Source organism: Aulostomus chinensis, chromosome 3, assembly GCF_037954235.1.
Source record: "Aulostomus chinensis isolate RoL2024-O1b breed Wild chromosome 3, RoL_Achi_v1.0, whole genome shotgun sequence".
Classification (NCBI taxonomy): Eukaryota; Metazoa; Chordata; class Actinopteri; order Syngnathiformes; family Aulostomidae; genus Aulostomus; species Aulostomus chinensis.
In genome coordinates, this window is record NC_141322.1 from 12192067 (window position 1) to 12209273 (window position 17207).

The 17207-nt window shown below is 41.8% G+C and overlaps 1 protein-coding gene across 1 annotated transcript; it reads right to left on the reverse strand.

Moving 5' to 3' along the window:
* Positions 1–8967: 8967 nt before the first annotated feature.
* Positions 8968–16970, reverse strand: slc2a9l1 (solute carrier family 2 member 9, like 1). Its single transcript, XM_086196738.1, has 13 exons — positions 16947–16970; positions 16568–16651; positions 14584–14679; positions 14244–14404; positions 14051–14175; positions 13346–13475; positions 13047–13195; positions 12022–12209; positions 11815–11925; positions 11289–11390; positions 9776–9851; positions 9562–9689; positions 8968–9433 (listed from the first exon to the last, which is right to left on the reverse strand). The coding sequence occupies exons 1-13, from the start codon at positions 16968–16970 to the stop codon at positions 9248–9250; spliced, it is 1560 nt and encodes a 519-aa protein (XP_086052864.1). The 3' UTR covers positions 8968–9247.
* Between the last annotated feature and the right edge of the window lie 237 nt (positions 16971–17207).

The following is a 17207-nucleotide window of genomic DNA, read 5'->3' on the forward strand; positions in this document are numbered from 1 at the left end:
GTTCAGCCAGCATCAACTGAGGACACAAAGAAGTTGCAGTCTCGAGACAATAGAGTTGTCAGGAAGGAAGTTTTATTGGTTCCTGCTTATAGGCTATTACCAATAGAGAGCAGGTCTAAATTTCAAATTCGCCACTTAAGATTCCATTCCATGATACATAATCCACTTAGTGTGACTGGGTGAAAGTGAAAGTATTTCTTCTTGCATCTTTTGCTCGTTTTCCATGATAGGTGTTCCCAGCACATTTTCTTATTTTCATAAAAGAAAATATTGTTCTTAATACTACAAATGTCAGACTTGTACATTCTGACTCATTCATAATCACCTAAACTGAGGATGGGTTTGAACTGGATTTAAGGAGACTTTTAAAACATGAACGCACAAGTTCAGTAGCAAACTTAGCAAGGCACTCAAAGAGTGAGTGCCTCCACTACTGCAGTCCATGGCGGTTGCATCCTCAAAACAAGTTTCATTAGTTTTGGGTAGAAAAGTTGACTTGACAATGAAAACTAAATAATATTAATGGAAAAATGGCTTCTATAATGAAGATAATTACACCAAAAATAACTTCAGAGATCTCTAAACCGAAGCTCTGCTAAATGAGAGAGCCTTGTTAGACGAGAAACAAAAAATCGTAGACAATAATACGAGATCCCTGACGGTATTTTTTTCCCCCCTGAGCTTAACTACAGCAAGTTGTCACATTTCATTAAGGGGTTGTGACGAGCTCATTTTTCTGCCGGTCTCTTCCCACAGTAATCATCTACTCAATTACATTTCCTGCACTTTGGTTCATTAAAAGCTGCACAGAGTAGTCAGTGTGTTGGGCACACACAACCATCCATGCATTAGCTTTGAGGTGTACCGCGTAAACAGAAAGTAAGTCAAGTGACTGTGAAAATACACACAGCGCTTCTTTTCTAAGGGCGTGAATAACAATCTTTGACTTTTTTCCGCAATTTAATTACATTGTCTCATGAAAGTCCTGCATCCTCTTTCTGAATTGAAAAATTTCTAATCCACAGATATACGCATACATGATGTTTCCCGTTTCTAGGCCTAAGCTCACACAGTGGGTCCAAGTGACCTGAACCAATGTGACCCGGATCTCATTTTTTAATGACAATGAGAAAAGCACAAGCCACATGGAATCAGATTTTCTCAAATCAGATTTGGACCACTTGTGGGTCTAAATAAGATACAGATCCGATTTTTTTTAGAATGTGACCTCAGTTTGAATAGTCATGTTCAACCTGTGTCAGAATTCAATGCGACTTTTACTTCATTCTAAATCGACACCGGCGCAGACGGTACGTGAGGAGTGACAAAACAAACATGGCAGACACACCTCTGCACCGAAGGAGCCGCTGTTGACTCCACAGACTGCCTAATTACAAAAAACAATTTCCTTCTCTTCATTCTTCTCCTACCCATTATTTGCCTTAACATTTGCCAGGCCGCCACAGCACAATAACTTGAAATTACATTGTAAAATGCTCACATCCGTGGCCTCAAAGTCCCTGTTTACTTCTGTATACTAAGAGCTGTGTGTGACATATTGCTCCTCTGCACATGCATGTCACTTCTGAGCACTTCACACTACAGTGAGGTATGATACACAATTAAAAGTCATTGTGAACAGCAAGACAACAAAACCAGATAAGAGCAAAAACTCTGAACTGAGCATCAAGACTTGCAGTGTGAACGCAATTTAAAAACAGTCCACTCTGAATGGGTGAGGCGTCAAGTTTCCACATCACACTGCGCGACGATTGGCTCCGCCTGAGTTGTGATGAGAACAGCTTTCTAGAGAAGAACTCTGCATCAACCACCAAGTCACAATAAGAAATCTTAGAAAACCTACTTTTGATTTTTAGTTAATGCTAAGAACCTTGTTTGTTTAATTTAAATAACATCTTTCTCTAATTATACATTTTTTGGGCATCTCCCTCAAAATACAGACTGAGTTTTAATGGGTAAACATAATGGTCAAAATGTGTGTATTAATTAGTCACTGCTGAGCCGAATAACAAACAGTGTGTGTGTGTGTGTGTGTGTGTGTGTGTGTGTGTGTGTGTGTGTGTGTGTATTTGAAGGCCCAGATGCACAGCTGTCATGAGTTGAAGCTGTTGGACTTGTTTTGGGAGACTCTAAAAGCCATAATTACCGGTCCTTAACAGCAGAATGGCTGCAAATTATAGCTGCGCTCTGAGCAAACTAAAATAGCCGGATTCAATTATTTACAAATGAAGAATGCCAGTGGTGGGTTATCGTACGTATACACACACGCACACCCACTCACACACACACACACACACACAGTATATAAGCAGCTTGCTCTCATAGGCACGCACACACACACACACACACACACACACACACACACATATCCTGGGCTTGTGAATAGGAGACCCGTGACTGGACTGACTGAAGCCTTACATTCTCTCTTTCTCCTTCCTCAGCCTCAGCATGTGTGTTCAATTAGCAAGAATGAATACAACCATCTCAGTTTTACCTGACCTGACTTCATTCTGACATTCACTGGGATGTTTCAGGACACATAATGAGTACGGATCATGCTCAGGAAACTTTTCGTCTTCTTTGAAGTAGCTATGTACAGTATGGCCTATATGGTGTGTATGGCCTCTCTAATATAATCTGAATTATGCTGTTTTATACCACCAAAAAGGATAGGATATTAGTCAAGCCCAGTATTAGTCTAGTAGACCTTGATTTAACCCTCTAATCTCAAGATGCCTTTTCACCCACTTAAGCACGACCTTTGCCCTCACCTCGTCTCATCTGTGACTGTCAGCACTTTGTATCCAACCCTCAAATCCCTGTTTTCGCCAGACTTCACTCGGTCTTTGCAAAGTTGTTAATCGCAAAAAAAAAAAATTGCATCATAACTCATAAGATGCTGCACCATTAATAAGAGCTGATAATAAGTCTCAGTGGGGGATCTATCTCATTTGGCCTTATTGTTGATCTTAGTGAGAGAAAATAGTAACAGTTCTTCTCCAGGCTTTGCTGTCTGACATGTGGCACACTGAGCTGCTGCCAGGTTTGGGTTAATCCACAGACCCAGTGGCCCAAGGGGCAGCTCGCTTTAAGAAAATCATGATGGCTACTTGAGTGTTGCATTGCCAGCGGGTCCCGTCTGGCTCACGGTATCTGCCCGCTGCACCCCTCCTCCCTGCGACTCATTAACAAGCTCAGGACCCAGGAGGGGTTCCATCTGTGCACCACCTGTATGAAATCCCCACCGCTCTCTACATTTAATGCAGGACACCATTTTATTCAATTTGTTTCAATGATTCTCTCATGAATATCAGTCATACTGAAACTCCTTGATGTTCAATAGTGCTCCGAAGCGTGCAGGCAAGTTGAGAATAAAAAGAGATTTCTTTTGTTCATTGTAAATGGCAATACTACTACATTCATGTAAATTATACTTAAATATCATATTGGGGGGCGGCACGGTGGTGCACTGGTTAGCACTGTTGCCTCACAGCAAGAAGGTTCCGGGTTCAAGTCCCGGCTCCAGCACAGGATCTTTCTGTGTGAGTCTCCATGTTCTCCCTGTTCCTGCGTGGGTTCTCTCTGGTACTCCAGCTTCCTCCCACAGTCCAAAGACATCAAGAGGGGACGAGGCTGATTGATACTCTAAATTGACCGTAGGTGTGACTGTGAGTGTGAATGGTTGTCTGTCTCTATGTGTTGGCCTTGTGATGGACTGGTGACCTGTCCAGGGTGAACCCTGCCTCTCGCCCATAGCCGCTGGGATAGGCTCCAGCTCCCCCCACAACCCTTAACAGGATAAGTGGTAGAAAATGGATGGATGGTTGGATGGATGGATCATATGGGGAAAAATATCATAAAGTATGCTAAAACCAGAGTACTTTAATGATAATAATGGTCTATGGGACTAAAATTAATAATATTTATCTGGTCTTCTGGTTATTTTCTGTTTTATTTAAAGATTTGTTGCTGTTGAGTTCTGCAAATGTACACTTTTGTCATTTTGCCAGCATAAATATGTTGTCTGTACAACAACCAACAGCTTGGCCTCATTTGTGTGGATTGACCTTTCAGACTAACTATATTCTTGATCTTCTTAATCTCCTAGTTAGACTCGGATGCTACTGTTCATGTCCTCAACAAAAACGAATAGAAATTAAGTGACTAATATGAGGCTGAAACCTGAGCTGTTGTGAGGCCTATTTCAGGCCCCCTTCCATGGTGGTGGTTGAGTCGTTGTAGAAGTTTGTCCTTTCACGGCAGCACTGCAGGTGAGTGAATCCTCATTTTCTCTTATTCTTTGTTTGCACATAAAATAAACACTGTCATATAAAAAAAAGATGACTGCAGTGGGCCAGACACTCGTCAATGGCTGTTTATAAGCTGGTTAATTGGTTAATGACTCCTAAGCAGTGTCAGTTAATGGTTATAGTAGCCAACCTTAATAATCAACTCAGTTCATTTGTGTGGCACCAAATAACAACAAAAGTTACCTCGCAAAACTTTACAGGTAGAGCATCATTTAATTTGTGCCCAGCAATTCTGCATGAGCGACGAAAACCTTCCTTTTAACAGGCAGGAACGTCGAGCCGATCCAGGCTTGATGGGAACGGCCTTCTGCTTTGACCGGTTGGGGGGAAAGAGAGCAGGAGAGCAGGGAAGGAAAGAGAGGGATTACTAAAAGAGACAAATTAAAAACACCCGTGATGAAAATGCCAAAAACATGGCTAAACATGTCATTTCTGGTTGGATCAGGCAGGCGTCCTGAGAAAAACTATGGAGTCCGAAATCATCTTTGCAAATGTACACGCTGACTCAAGACTGATTTTAGTGACCTCCGACTGACCTTGTCAGATGTCTTTTACCGTATTTACGGTAACTTTGAACCAGCAGTTTTAAATTTGCTGCTCTGGTGGCTAATTGTTTTGTCATTGTTGTGAAGCTGGCACAGAACCATTTGCCAACTGGCTTTACTGTTCATCAGGAAATATTTCTCATTACTGTGAGATTTTATATTCAGCACTCACTTCTCATGAGCCCACCTTTTACAGTGTTCGCAACGTTGTGGGGTCCCTTTCAATCAGCTAATCGCTGAGTTTGTTTGAAACTTTGATAATGATAGTTGTTTTTTAATTGTATGCTTTTGGCAAAGACTTCTCACCTTTACCTCCACTTTCACCAGCCCTGCTATGTCTTCCTCTTGTCTTGATGTCTCTTGTCCTCGGCAGAGGCAACAGAGATGACGTAGGAAGTGGAACACATCAGAAGCACTTTTACTCCAGGTTTGTTGAGGCAAAGTTCTTCTGCCTTAAATTTATGCTTAAAAGTCTTTTGTATACTTAATTTTTCCATTCAGTGCTGGTTCTCCCTTCTGCAGCTGCACATGGTTGTGTCTTACTGAGAGCAGGATGAAGAGGCGCTCTGCCGGGATTGGAGTGCTGGCCAGACAGTCCCATCACAAATCTCTGGGTGCTGGGCGACCTATAAATTAATTAATCAATATTTGTCCTGGGAGTCTTGTTGGCGTTACTTAGCTACATTTTAACACGCTGTTGATAACCATTTTGAGGCCATGGTAAAGTGGCGTCGTCCCAACATGGTCCTTATATCTGTATATTCACCTCCAGCAGATGAGTTCAGGCTTCTAGCATTGCAATCATCTGCTGAAATTTGTGGAAGTCTGCTGTGGAGAAAGGAGGCATCTTGCCCCTACACTTCAGTAGCTACAGGCTGGTTCCATTTGTAGGCCGTCCAATGTTGAAATCTCGCAGCAGCCCACTATACCTACAAACATATCCCAGTCTTGATGATTTGTGATTATTCAGGGTTTTTTTTTTCAAAGGACAAGCAAGATTATCAGCAGAAACATGCATGCGATGAGGGAGAGAGAGCAGAGAAGAGTCGGCACCGTAGGAAAGCAGGAAGTCTTGGTTACAGAAGCATGCTAACACCATCCACTACCATTCATCGTGCTAAGCTAACTCGCTGTCATCCAGTCTTTTTGTGGTCTTTCATCTGGCTCTGGAAAAGATGGTAAATGAGCAAATTTCCTCAAAAGTATGTGTTCCTTTTTAGGTAAGGGGACAAGAGCAAGCCGACAGTTAACAAGCTCTAAAAGCTCCATGATATCTTTAACCCTCCTTAAGAAAACAGGCAGAATGGACTGTACAGGGGATTTTGTCTGCAACGGTTTCCCTTTTTGCAACTGATCTTCATGATTTCACCAGGTGTGAGGTCATATTACCATTGAAGTGAAAGCACAATGCTATGGTTTGACATATGTAGTTGCCACATTCAGTTGATTGACTCTTAAGAAATCAGCGTAGGCCTTAAAATTCAGGAAAAAATTCTTTACAGATCTTTAATACCACCAGTTTACAAAAGACAAAACAAAACGTACGTTCACACAGAACAGCACTTGCTAACCCACGTTAAATCATCTCCCAACAAATGTAAGCGTCCATATCCTCTTTCCCATGCTATCTAAATTCTGTGACTTCTTCAGCAGCAGGAAGGCCACCTGGCTCTTACCTTCACTACTCTTTGACGTTTAATGAAAGTTTATGGTTCAGGATTCAAGGGTCGTCACGTCGTAAAAACGGTCCTCTTCTTTTTCTGAGAATCAACTCAATGCAACTTTTTTTTTTAAGTTACCCTTTGTTCAAAAAGTGCAGGACAGAAAGTGTGCTTGGATTCCACATAAACACTCCCCCAGTTCCAGGGTGTCATCTTGAGATGGTGCTACCATACATAAGAAGAGCACCATCATTACCTGCTGCAGTGTTTTAAGTACAAAGCTATGTATTCTAATTCGTGTTTATTTCAAATATAGATATATCCTTTTACTTATGAATACGACCACCATCCTCAGGCAGAGTGGACAGCTTGATCAAGTGGAATATCTGCTGAGTGACTAACCTCTGTAGTACATCCAACCAAGCTCTCTCGTCTCTCATTTGCAGTGTTGCTTGTGAGCTCAGCGTTGCCAGGGAGACAGACGTGAATAATACTTCAACTTTTCTTTTCACCTCCAGAGTAGGCCTTGAATATTTTTCTTAAAGGTCACCTAGAATGCAAATCATTGTTTTCATGTTTTTGGTGTTTATTCAACGTCCCCCAGTTGTGGGGAAGACACACGAAGTGTGAGGCAGTGTCATAACCTCTGTTTGAATTATCTCCCCTTCTCTGAATCGCTGCGGGAAAATGGACCAATGCGATTTTGGCTTAAGTGTTACGTTACAGTTCAGTCAGTCATTAATACCCCTTTCAACCTCTCTATGGCACCTTTAAGTTGTAGATAATATAAAAGGCTGCTACTATTGTAAAATCTGACTTTCATGGTTTTGACCCTCAGCAGTGTATTCTATCCAGAAGAGACATCTGGGTATTTGTACATTTATATGTACACTGACTTTTAGATTTTCTTTAATTCATATTCATGAGACAGACACGAGGAATGCATCTCATCAAAATTTACAACTTCCAAAAGGTAAATTGAAATAAATCAAATCAAATAAGCAGTAAGAGAAAACTCTCCAACAGAGAGATGAACATCACAATCCTGATAAAGAGAGGCTTCATTACAGGGCGGTGGCATTATATTGCATTAGTTTAGTTGAGGTGCACCAAATCAATAAGCTTCATATGGATGAAAAATCCTCAAACAGTGTTGATGGAAAACTAATAGCAAGGTTAACGAACTGTGCCAAACCCTGCTAAACGTTAAATAAAATTAGCCTAACTTCTTTTACACTTTCGGCTCCACGTAAGCACCCACAGCTCCTTGTGTGAGTCTGAATTTAATCGATCCTGATCGCTGTCGCTACCGTCTTGGTGCACCTCTGCAGAAGATCAACACCGCCATCTGTTGACAAGGCTTTGTCATTACACCTACTCGAATCGGCACCAAACCATCATAACCGTCCAATCATCAGTTCCGTGTACTTTCCTGGATTCTCTCCCTGACTGTGTTTCTCAGCAGTATTGATCCAGGTTGATTTTTTTTTACTGTTTATCATCTGAACTGGTCTGAACCCTCTTTTTTTTTTAATTAATTTCTCACCGAAGGCTTCCATGTCACCTAGGATTATTTTTGGTTATTGATACTAGAAGGGTAATATGGAACGTGTTGTTGTTGTTTTTTTTTATTTTCTTACTTATACAATTTTTTTTTACATAAATATTTCAGTGCAAAATAGTTCACCTTTTTTATAAAACCTTTGCACACAAAAATCGACGTTTGTTTTTAATAAGCTCTCAGATTTTGTCATCATAAGACTCCAAAGCTATATAGTGCTGCGCTGAAATACAGGACACCTCCCTTTTTATTTCATTTTAAGTTGTCTGATATAAATATTTGTTTGCAAAATGAGATATTAGAACTACACGGGAAAATACACACCTGTTTTTATTTCGTCTTAACGCATTTAATATCTGAATGCAATTCTAATTTTTTTTAACTTGATTATTTTCCTTTTTTCCAAAGCTCCCAGCTTATCAGTCCCAGGCAGCACCAGACATCAGTACTGGATGGAAAATATCGGAAAAACTTCTTTAATTTGGTGCAAAAATTCCTTGAATGTTCATAAAATACAAAAATTCTGATGTTCTTACTTTCAGTAGCTAGTAGTAATTTGAAATAGGGACAACAAATCACTACTAGATTTTGTTTGGGCTTTTATGTTTCATATAAATATTTTTGTGCAAAATGTGCTTGTCACATAGAGTAAAATTCACCTTAGAAATAAAAAAGCTAATAAAAGAAAAACGTATCACTCTTTCCGTGCAATTTTGTCATGCTAAACCTAAAGCGAGCAATTTAAATCTGCAGTTTTCTTGAACTATGTTGTATTTTATTTAGTTTATTAGGGTGTTGATGTGAACTGATTTTCTTAGAGAAGAACTCATTGGGAAAATAAATGCTGCTGATGTAAAGGAGGATGTATTTAGAATCATGGAAGTAACCAAACAACAAGAAACTTGCATTAGAAGTGACCCCTGTTTACTGACACAAGACACAAAACACAACAGTTCTTGGGAGCTTGAAGTTTTGCTTGAGTCCTAACGCTCTATTTGCTGTGCTCAAAGTACTATGCTGCTCTATGTAGAGGATTAAGTATTTACTGATTGAGGCGTTTGCATGATTTTCCAAAAACGTAAATAATCACGCACAGGGGCCACACAGCCATTCTTCCTCTGAAAGCCGAAAAGAACAGTAGCTACAGTCTCATAACTTAGTTTCCACTTGTCTCCCCCCTACGAAGGATTTCCCAAAGAAAGTGATGGCTTGAAATTCCTCTGTGATCTCCATCAGGGTCTTTCCTTTCGTCTCAGGCAGGAGGAAGAAGGTATAAAGAAAACCCAGCAGGGACATGCAGGCGAAGATCACGAAGCAGTACGAGTCCAGGGCGTTCTGGGATGGAGAAAACACCAGGATGAGCTCACGAAGGCCTTAGTTAAAATGAGGTACCGTGCTTTACTGTGAATGTCTATCCTACAGTAGGTTGGTGTGTAATCTGCTTTCAGGCTGTTTTTACTAACAATAAGGAACGGAAAGACGAGGCCCATCACAGCGAAGAACAACCAGCGCAGGGTCCCCACCAGCACTAATGCTGCAACCCGGTCAGACTGGAGGAAGATCTCACTGCTGAGAGTTCCTGTCGCGGCACCTGGATCAGGCACACGTGATCTCCTACAGTTACATGCAAACGTAGTTTTTCTGCAAGGCGGTGTTTCTTTCATGTGTTTACTGTACCAGGCCCTCCACAGAAGAAAATGATGAAGAGGATGATCGAACCTGCAGTGATGTACGGAAACAAGTAGCTGGAATCCTGTAAGGCAACAGTGACCATGTGAATAGGAGTAATAACAAGAATAATATCAGCTTAATTAATGGCTGCCTGTGCAGCAATCAAGAGCAAATATTTCGCATTTGAAGACTTTCGCAATTCAGCTTGGTATTAAAGCGTCTATCGACCCAAATGGTAAATACTGTACGTAAAAATAGAACTGCATTCAGAGATCGCAGATCTCCGTCACTGTCCATGCAATGTTTCTTGACTAATTAGAGATCATTTTAATTTTTTTTTTTAATGATACATCTGTGATTAAGCTTTATCGTGTTGATTGACATTTCTGTCAGTCAAATCTCTCTCTCTTGTCTGTACACATTTTCATTAATTTCTCAGGAAATCATGTATTTACCCTGCTGGAGGTTCGTCCTCTAAACACACCAAGATCTTAAGATAGGGAGTTACAATCTGGAGATCCAGAGAAAAATTGACTTCACTCATATTTTTCCCCAATGTGATGCACTTGAATCTAACTCTCTGTTATTTGTTTAATCTTCTTAAGTTGTGGGTTAACAGCCTCTGAGATTTCTGTGCTGTTCACTGTTTCTGTTATAGAAAGCAGTTTCAATTTATGAATAATCCAGATATTTGCATGTTGTTTTGGTCAAGGCTGAAATATCGGAAATGCATACTTCAAAAGGGCGGCACGGTGGTGCAGTGGTTAGCACTGTCGCCTCACAGCAAGAAGGTTCTGGGTGATGCTCCCTGTACCTGTGTGGGTTCTCTCTGGTACTCCAGTTTCCTCCAAATAGTAACCATCAAAACACTGGCACTGCCCTCCATGTTGCTTTTCTTTATACTGTCTTACCGTGTGTTTGACTGACAGACCAGGAAAAAAAAACCCACAAAACAGTCTCTTGTTTAACAGCTTCTAAAAAGATTCTTCATATATTAGGATATATAGGAAGCACAGTGGTGCACAGGTTTGCACTATCGCCTCACAGCAAGAAGGTTCCGACTCCAGCACAGGATCTTTCTGTGTGGAGTCTGCATGTTCTCCCTGTTCCTGTGTGGGTTCTCTCTGGTACTCCAGCTTCCTCCCACAGTCCAAAGACATCAAGAGGGGACGAGGCTGATTGATACTCTAAATTGACCGTAGGTGTGACTGTGAGTGTGAATGGTTGTCTGTCTCTATGTGTTGGTCCTGTGATGGACTGGTGACCTGTCCAGGGTGAATCTCGCCCGAAGGCAGCTGGGACAGGCTCCAGCAGCCCTTAACAGGATAAGTGGAAGAAAATGGATGGATGGATGGATGGATGGAGATTTCAAAACATGTGAATATTAACCCCAAACTCCGCCTCCATCTGTCCTGTCATCTTTACAGTCACTGATAAAAACATTACAGAACTTCAGCATGACCTGACAGAGGGTCAGTCGTTGCTACGGTTACATCTGTTTCAAAGTTGACAGGTTTACCTTCAAGTTGAGCATGACAGTGACCAACACCCAGCTAGCAGACATGACACCATAACCCACCCAGAACAACAGCCTCCTGCCGGTGTTCTCAATGAGCAAACCCTGCGAGAGCAGAGAGGGAAGCAGAAACAATGGTTTTAATGATTTTAAGCTAATTGAACAGATGTATTTTTAGCTCGCTCATCTGAAAAAGTTTGAGGCTCAAGTGTCCATTAAATGAAAAGTAGAAAAAAAAGTAGAACATCATCCCTCTCTGGCTTCCTACCTGCTCACAGTGCCACTTGTGTAGGAAAAACTTGCCAGGAAGATTTGCGGTACTTACTTTCACTTGGCTGTTTGGTTAGCAACTTATGTATATTTTTACATGTTCATTTTCATACCATTCAGAAGAATATTGATATGATTGAGTCATCCACAGTTTTAGTCAACGGCTCAGGACGTAAAATAGAAACAGCAACATTTCTCTGCCCCATCAAGTCAATATCAAAGAAGAGGAGGCCAGTTCGGGGGGGGGGGGCACACTCACACAGGACAGCGAGGTGAGGATTTCAGCGCCACCAAGACCAAGAGTGACGTAGCGGATCTGATCTTTGGGTATTCCTGCTTTCTGGAAGATGTCAAAAGCAAACGTACTGATCTGGGGGTGGAGAGAGAGAAGAGAGACAACTATCAGTGTCTGGAAAGAGCAGAACATGGAGGGATCTGTAGACGGCAGGTTTCAGGTCATCCTCACCGTAGACATGCCTGATAACTGGTTGCAGCAGTAGATGACACAAATGGTAATAAGCTGCCACCGGACCATCCGATCCCTCAGCAGCTGGAGGACACTTTTTGGCTGCACTGCTTCGATGGCCGCCTGCTCGACCAGCATCTCGTCCATCTCCTGCTTGAAGTTACCTCGGCCCCACAGACTCTGGAGAGCTGCAGTGCCAAGGCAGATCAAAGTATCCGTCAGACAGGCTGTTTTTTTAATGCTTAGTAGTAGTAGAAGAGGACAATGATGTTGGTGGACCAGACCAGGACAGAAAAAAAAATCTGTTGTACATTTATTTCAAATACTCATGTTGAAGGTACTTCCTGCACGGCAGCCTCATTTGGGCCTAACGTGGGGCACGTTTGGCATTTATGGCTCAGTTACGGCACTGGTAAGTGCTGTGTGGGTCGAATGCTGCTCTGTTGTATTGACTCGGGTCTGATGTAGGTCACACTAGATGGTAGCAACCCATCCATCCATTCATTTTCTTCCACTTATTCCTGTTAAGGGTCGTGGGGGACTGGAGCCTATCCCAGGGGCTATGGGCAAGAGGCGGGGTTCACCCTGGACAGGTCACCAGTCCATCACAGGGCCAACACATAGAGACAAACAACCATTCACACTCACAAGTCACACCTACAGTCAATTTAGAGGATCAATCAGCCTCGTCCTCTCTTGATGTCTTTGGACTGTGGGAGGAAGCTGGAGTACCAGAGAGAACCCACACAGGAACAGGGAGAACATGGAGACTCCACACAGAAAGATCCTGTGCTGGAGCCGGGACTCAAACCCGGAACCTTCTTACTGTGAGGCGACAGTGCTGACCACTGCACCACCGTGCTGCCTGATGGTAGCAACACTCAGCCTTAATAAAGACATTCATTCAAGTCCAAATATGAGCCATAGGAGAACAGATGTGGGCCAAACATGAATTACTGTTCAATGTTTTTGCTTGATGAGTCTCAGGAAAAATATGATTTACTTTCTTTTCTTTTTGCTTTTACCTTTTTTACAAGCTTCATCATCACCTTTCTCAATGAACAGATATCTGGGAGCTTCAGGAAGAAAAGGTAACACCAGCACCTGAAGCACAGAGAAACATACAGGGAGACAGAGGAGGACGTTCCACAGCTCCTCGCGTCCAAGGATCACACTGAGAACAAACAGGGAAATGAGAACTTTGCATATGTTTCATTCAAAAACAATGTCTCAGATCTTAAATATTGTCAGGTTCTCCTCTAGAAGACATTATTTAATAACAGAATGGCTCTGATTTGTCTACATATTGAAAATAGGTTCATACCTGAGTCCAAAAAACTGCGCCGATAGTTTGCCAAGGGACGCAAAGGTGGCTGAGGTCAGAGTAACGATGCCTCTTATCTTTCTGGGTGAAATTTCGCTCAGGTACATTAAATGGGTGCTGCCTCCTAAACCTGCATGTGGTGAGAGGTTCTCTGATGAAGAACGCGCTAACATTTGGGGCCTTAGAGCCAGTAAAAGAAATTAGTTCCCTTCTCCCCTATGTGGGTGTAGGAAGCTGAGGCCCACCTGCTTGCAAGTTAGCTTAACACGATGAAAAATAGTTACAGGCAAGTTAGCATAGCGGATCAGTTTCACAACCTGCAGAGGTAATCCTCCTCATCCTCTCTTAGAAAGATGGCCGTGATCAGTGCTAGCAGTCTCTCTTCTAGTCATTCGGTTTTGTTTGCAGTTATTTTGAGATGCTGCATCGAATCACGGCGCCAGTAGGAAAGTAGTTCTGCTACTTATGTGTCTGATTCTAAAATTACAGCATATTGTTGGGGATTTCATAATCAAAGTTTTACACAACCCTTATTCTATAAATACAGGATAAAAAGCTATGCTCCACACCCCATCCACTACTATTCATTGTGCTAAGCTAACTAGCGGTCAGCTGTTCTCTGAGGGGCTGTCCTCCACACACACAGGAGAGAAGGGGATCTATCTCAGACAACAGATAAGTGTATTGTTGTATCAACTCTGTTACCTGATGAGTAGCCAAACAGGATTCTTGCCACAATGATCATTTCAAAAGATTTGGCTCCTTTGCTTGACAGCATGATCCCTGCTGCAACAATGGCAATAAAGCTGTTGCAGATGGTGGCCCTTTTTCTGGTGAAGGAACGCACATCTTGAGTAGATTATTAGACTACATGCTGTGTTCACTGACTCTCATTTACCTTCCGAGCATGCCTGAGATAAATTTGACACTGACAGCACCCAGGAATCCGCCGACAGCAAACATGGAGACGATGAGAGACCAGATGATTGTGACCGTCTGCTGAGGCGGAGGCTCTTCATATCTGTCATACCAGCTGCTGTTGATGAAGCGCTGGATGAACTGCAGATTTCAGGAAGAACCAGGCGTTGGATAAATTCTCATTTACATCAAGAAAATACGGCTTTCGTTCATAGTTCAGAGGGGGAACTCGACAGTTTTTAAATTTACAGAAAAAAACGGGGAAAAAAAATATGAGAGTCCTGTGTGACATGAAGACCAAGATAATGGATGTGTCTCACCGGTGACGGGGAACTCAGGCCAGTGATATGGTATCCACCTTGAAAGGTTCCCCCAATACCCAAAATAATGATGAGAAACAGAGCATTCCCGTGAGTCTGGAACACACAGGAATAAAAAGAGTGGTGGGGAGACAAAGGTGTTTCCCATTTGAAAAGTTGAGCATCACCAGATTTAACAGAAGTGCGTTTCTCTTTGATTGTCCCAACCTCTTTGATGTTAAAGACTGTGTGACCTTCTATGTTATAATCTAGATTATAGATATGACGATGTTTGCAAACTCTATCAGGTTAATGTTGACTCCTTCTGACTGCGTGATGACCACGTTACACTATCATCCTGGATTTTAGCCACACAGACAAGTTCAGGATTCACAAGTTCAATGAAGCGAATTCTAAAATACTAAATACTGCAGTCTAAATCATCAATTCATCAAATCCTTAAGCAGTAAGAGTAAAAGTACCCCACCCTGATTTAGAGACAGTGTCCTGCAACCTGTTCTACTACACCCTGATCTTAACTTGTTATCCATCCATCCATCCATCCATTTTCCTCCACTTATTCCTGTTAAGGGTCGCGGGGGGTGGGGGGGGGGGTGGGCGAGAGGCGGGGTTCACCCTGGACAGGTCACTTAACTTGTTATTTTATCGAAAAATCTTTGTTTCTGTCCACACTTTAAAACCACAGAGGCAACTGTGGTTTAATTAATTTGTGTACTTTATTCTTTATCTTTGTGCTGTTTGTTACAGGAGGTTGCAGATTTGAATCCAAAGTAAATTAAACCTTGAATAAAATCAATTTAAACCTTTAAAATCCCTCCTTCCCTTCCTTCCCTGCACATTTTTGGAACTGTCACTACCATTACTTGTTGCACTTTGTAGTTTGGCCTTGGTGTCTCGCAGTCTCTCTGTGTTTCCACAGATCCACCAGAGCCCCAACCGCCGCCTGCATCGCCCCCCCCCCCCCTCTTATTCCCTACTGTTACACCGGCCAGCTCCCCTTCCATGAACCAGTCTGCCATCCAGTCCCCCATCAAGCTGGCTTGCTCTCCCTGCCTCCCCTACCAGAAGCTTCCTTCTTCAGCTGTTATTAACATTTCCGTGTTTCCCACATTTTGTATTGTAAACTGTTTTCTTGTCTGTAGCAACATCTACTGCACGTCTGTCCGTCCTGGGTGAGGGATCCCTCCTCTGTTGCTCACCCTGAGGTTTCTCAGATTTTTCCCTGTTAAAAGGGTTTTCTATGGAGTTTTTCCTCAGTCGATGTGAGGGTCTAAGGGCAGAGGATGTTGTTATGATGCCATGTGAAGCCCTTTGAGACAAACTGTTTGTGAAAACGGGCTCTACAAATACAATTGCCTTGCCTTGCCTTGCCTCCTGCGGTCTAATGGATCTTCTGACAGACTTAACAAAATCCCCCGAATAAAATCTACGAAATGAGGGGAATATAGTTTTTGCAATAACAATAAACGGAGCAAAGTCCACTCCATCAGGATTACAGCCTCTGAAGGAAAATGTAGTATTTTTATGCAGCGTTCTATCTAAATGAAGAGGTAGAGTAGACACAATACCCTCCTGGATTCACTGCAGTACCCTATTTACCCTGACAACATCGTCCATCTTGTATTAAACGCTCAGAAAATCAAGTAAATGTCTCTTTTAGAAATAAACAGATAAACAGATGCTGCTCAGCGTAAAAGATAAATGGATTTAGTTTCCTGAAGATCACACTTTTACATTTATACCCTGCTAGAGTCGGCTGAAGGAGCAGGTAATAAGCTGATTATCCAAGCAATTGATCACCTGTTGAAAATTGTTCTTACATTCAAATCATCTAATATTTCATAGTGAATGTAGGTTTATCGGTGAATATAACCGAAGGACTATTGAGGAAAGATTCAATGGGAAAACAAAAATAACAACAAAACGGCAGTCTGATTGAAACACTCGTAAATGGAAAAAAAAGAGAAAAAAAAGTCACACTTACAGGGGGAAAGTCCAGCACTACAAAGATGATGTTTCGGAAAAAAAGAAGAAGGAAAGAAATGAAACGAAAAGACAGGAACAGGTGCTTGGAGTGACTCAGCAAAAGGTTTGGATGAGTCACTGAGTTCAGAAGAACTACAAAACACACCACGTCACATTCCTCAGAAACAGATTTTTTAAGTGATATTATGTATGAACACTTTTCTGCCGTGTAACTGTAGGATTATGCAGCAAAAACAGAAACATTTGAATAAGGTTTTAAAGGTTGTGTATAAGCAAACTTTGATGTTCTATCAAGTTAAATTGTCCTGGAAATGTATTTTCACATCCTATAAAATCCATTCTGGTTTGAATTAAACAAATACGTCATAAAAACCTACCAGCTGCTTCAGCAGGGTGTCCATTCTGTCTTCAGTATCATGGACCTTAGTTTACAGACTTCATGGACATCATGGAGTTAATTATCTCAGGCTGGTTATGATTAACTTTTCAGTTTTTCTCACTCGAAAGAAAGTTACCAGAAATCCCCCCGACCATTACTTTGACTTTAAACTGTGGAAGATTGGAAACTCCATCAAAACATTTAGAATTTAACACTGTATACATGCTCTTAGAAATAATAACAAGAAAATGATGATGCA

Bases quoted from the DNA above. Each gene is read 5' to 3' on its own strand.
- slc2a9l1 (XM_086196738.1), bottom strand. From the start codon at position 16,970: ATGGACACCCTGCTGAAGCAGCTG. The intron at 13,196-13,345 runs GTATGAACCTAT...GTTTGTTCTCAG, and splicing joins GCGCAGTTTTTTGGACTCAG to TGTGATCCTTGGACGCGAGG. The intron at 9,852-11,288 runs GTAAACCTGTCA...GTTGCCTTACAG, and splicing joins CTGTCATGCTCAACTTGAAG to GATTCCAGCTACTTGTTTCC.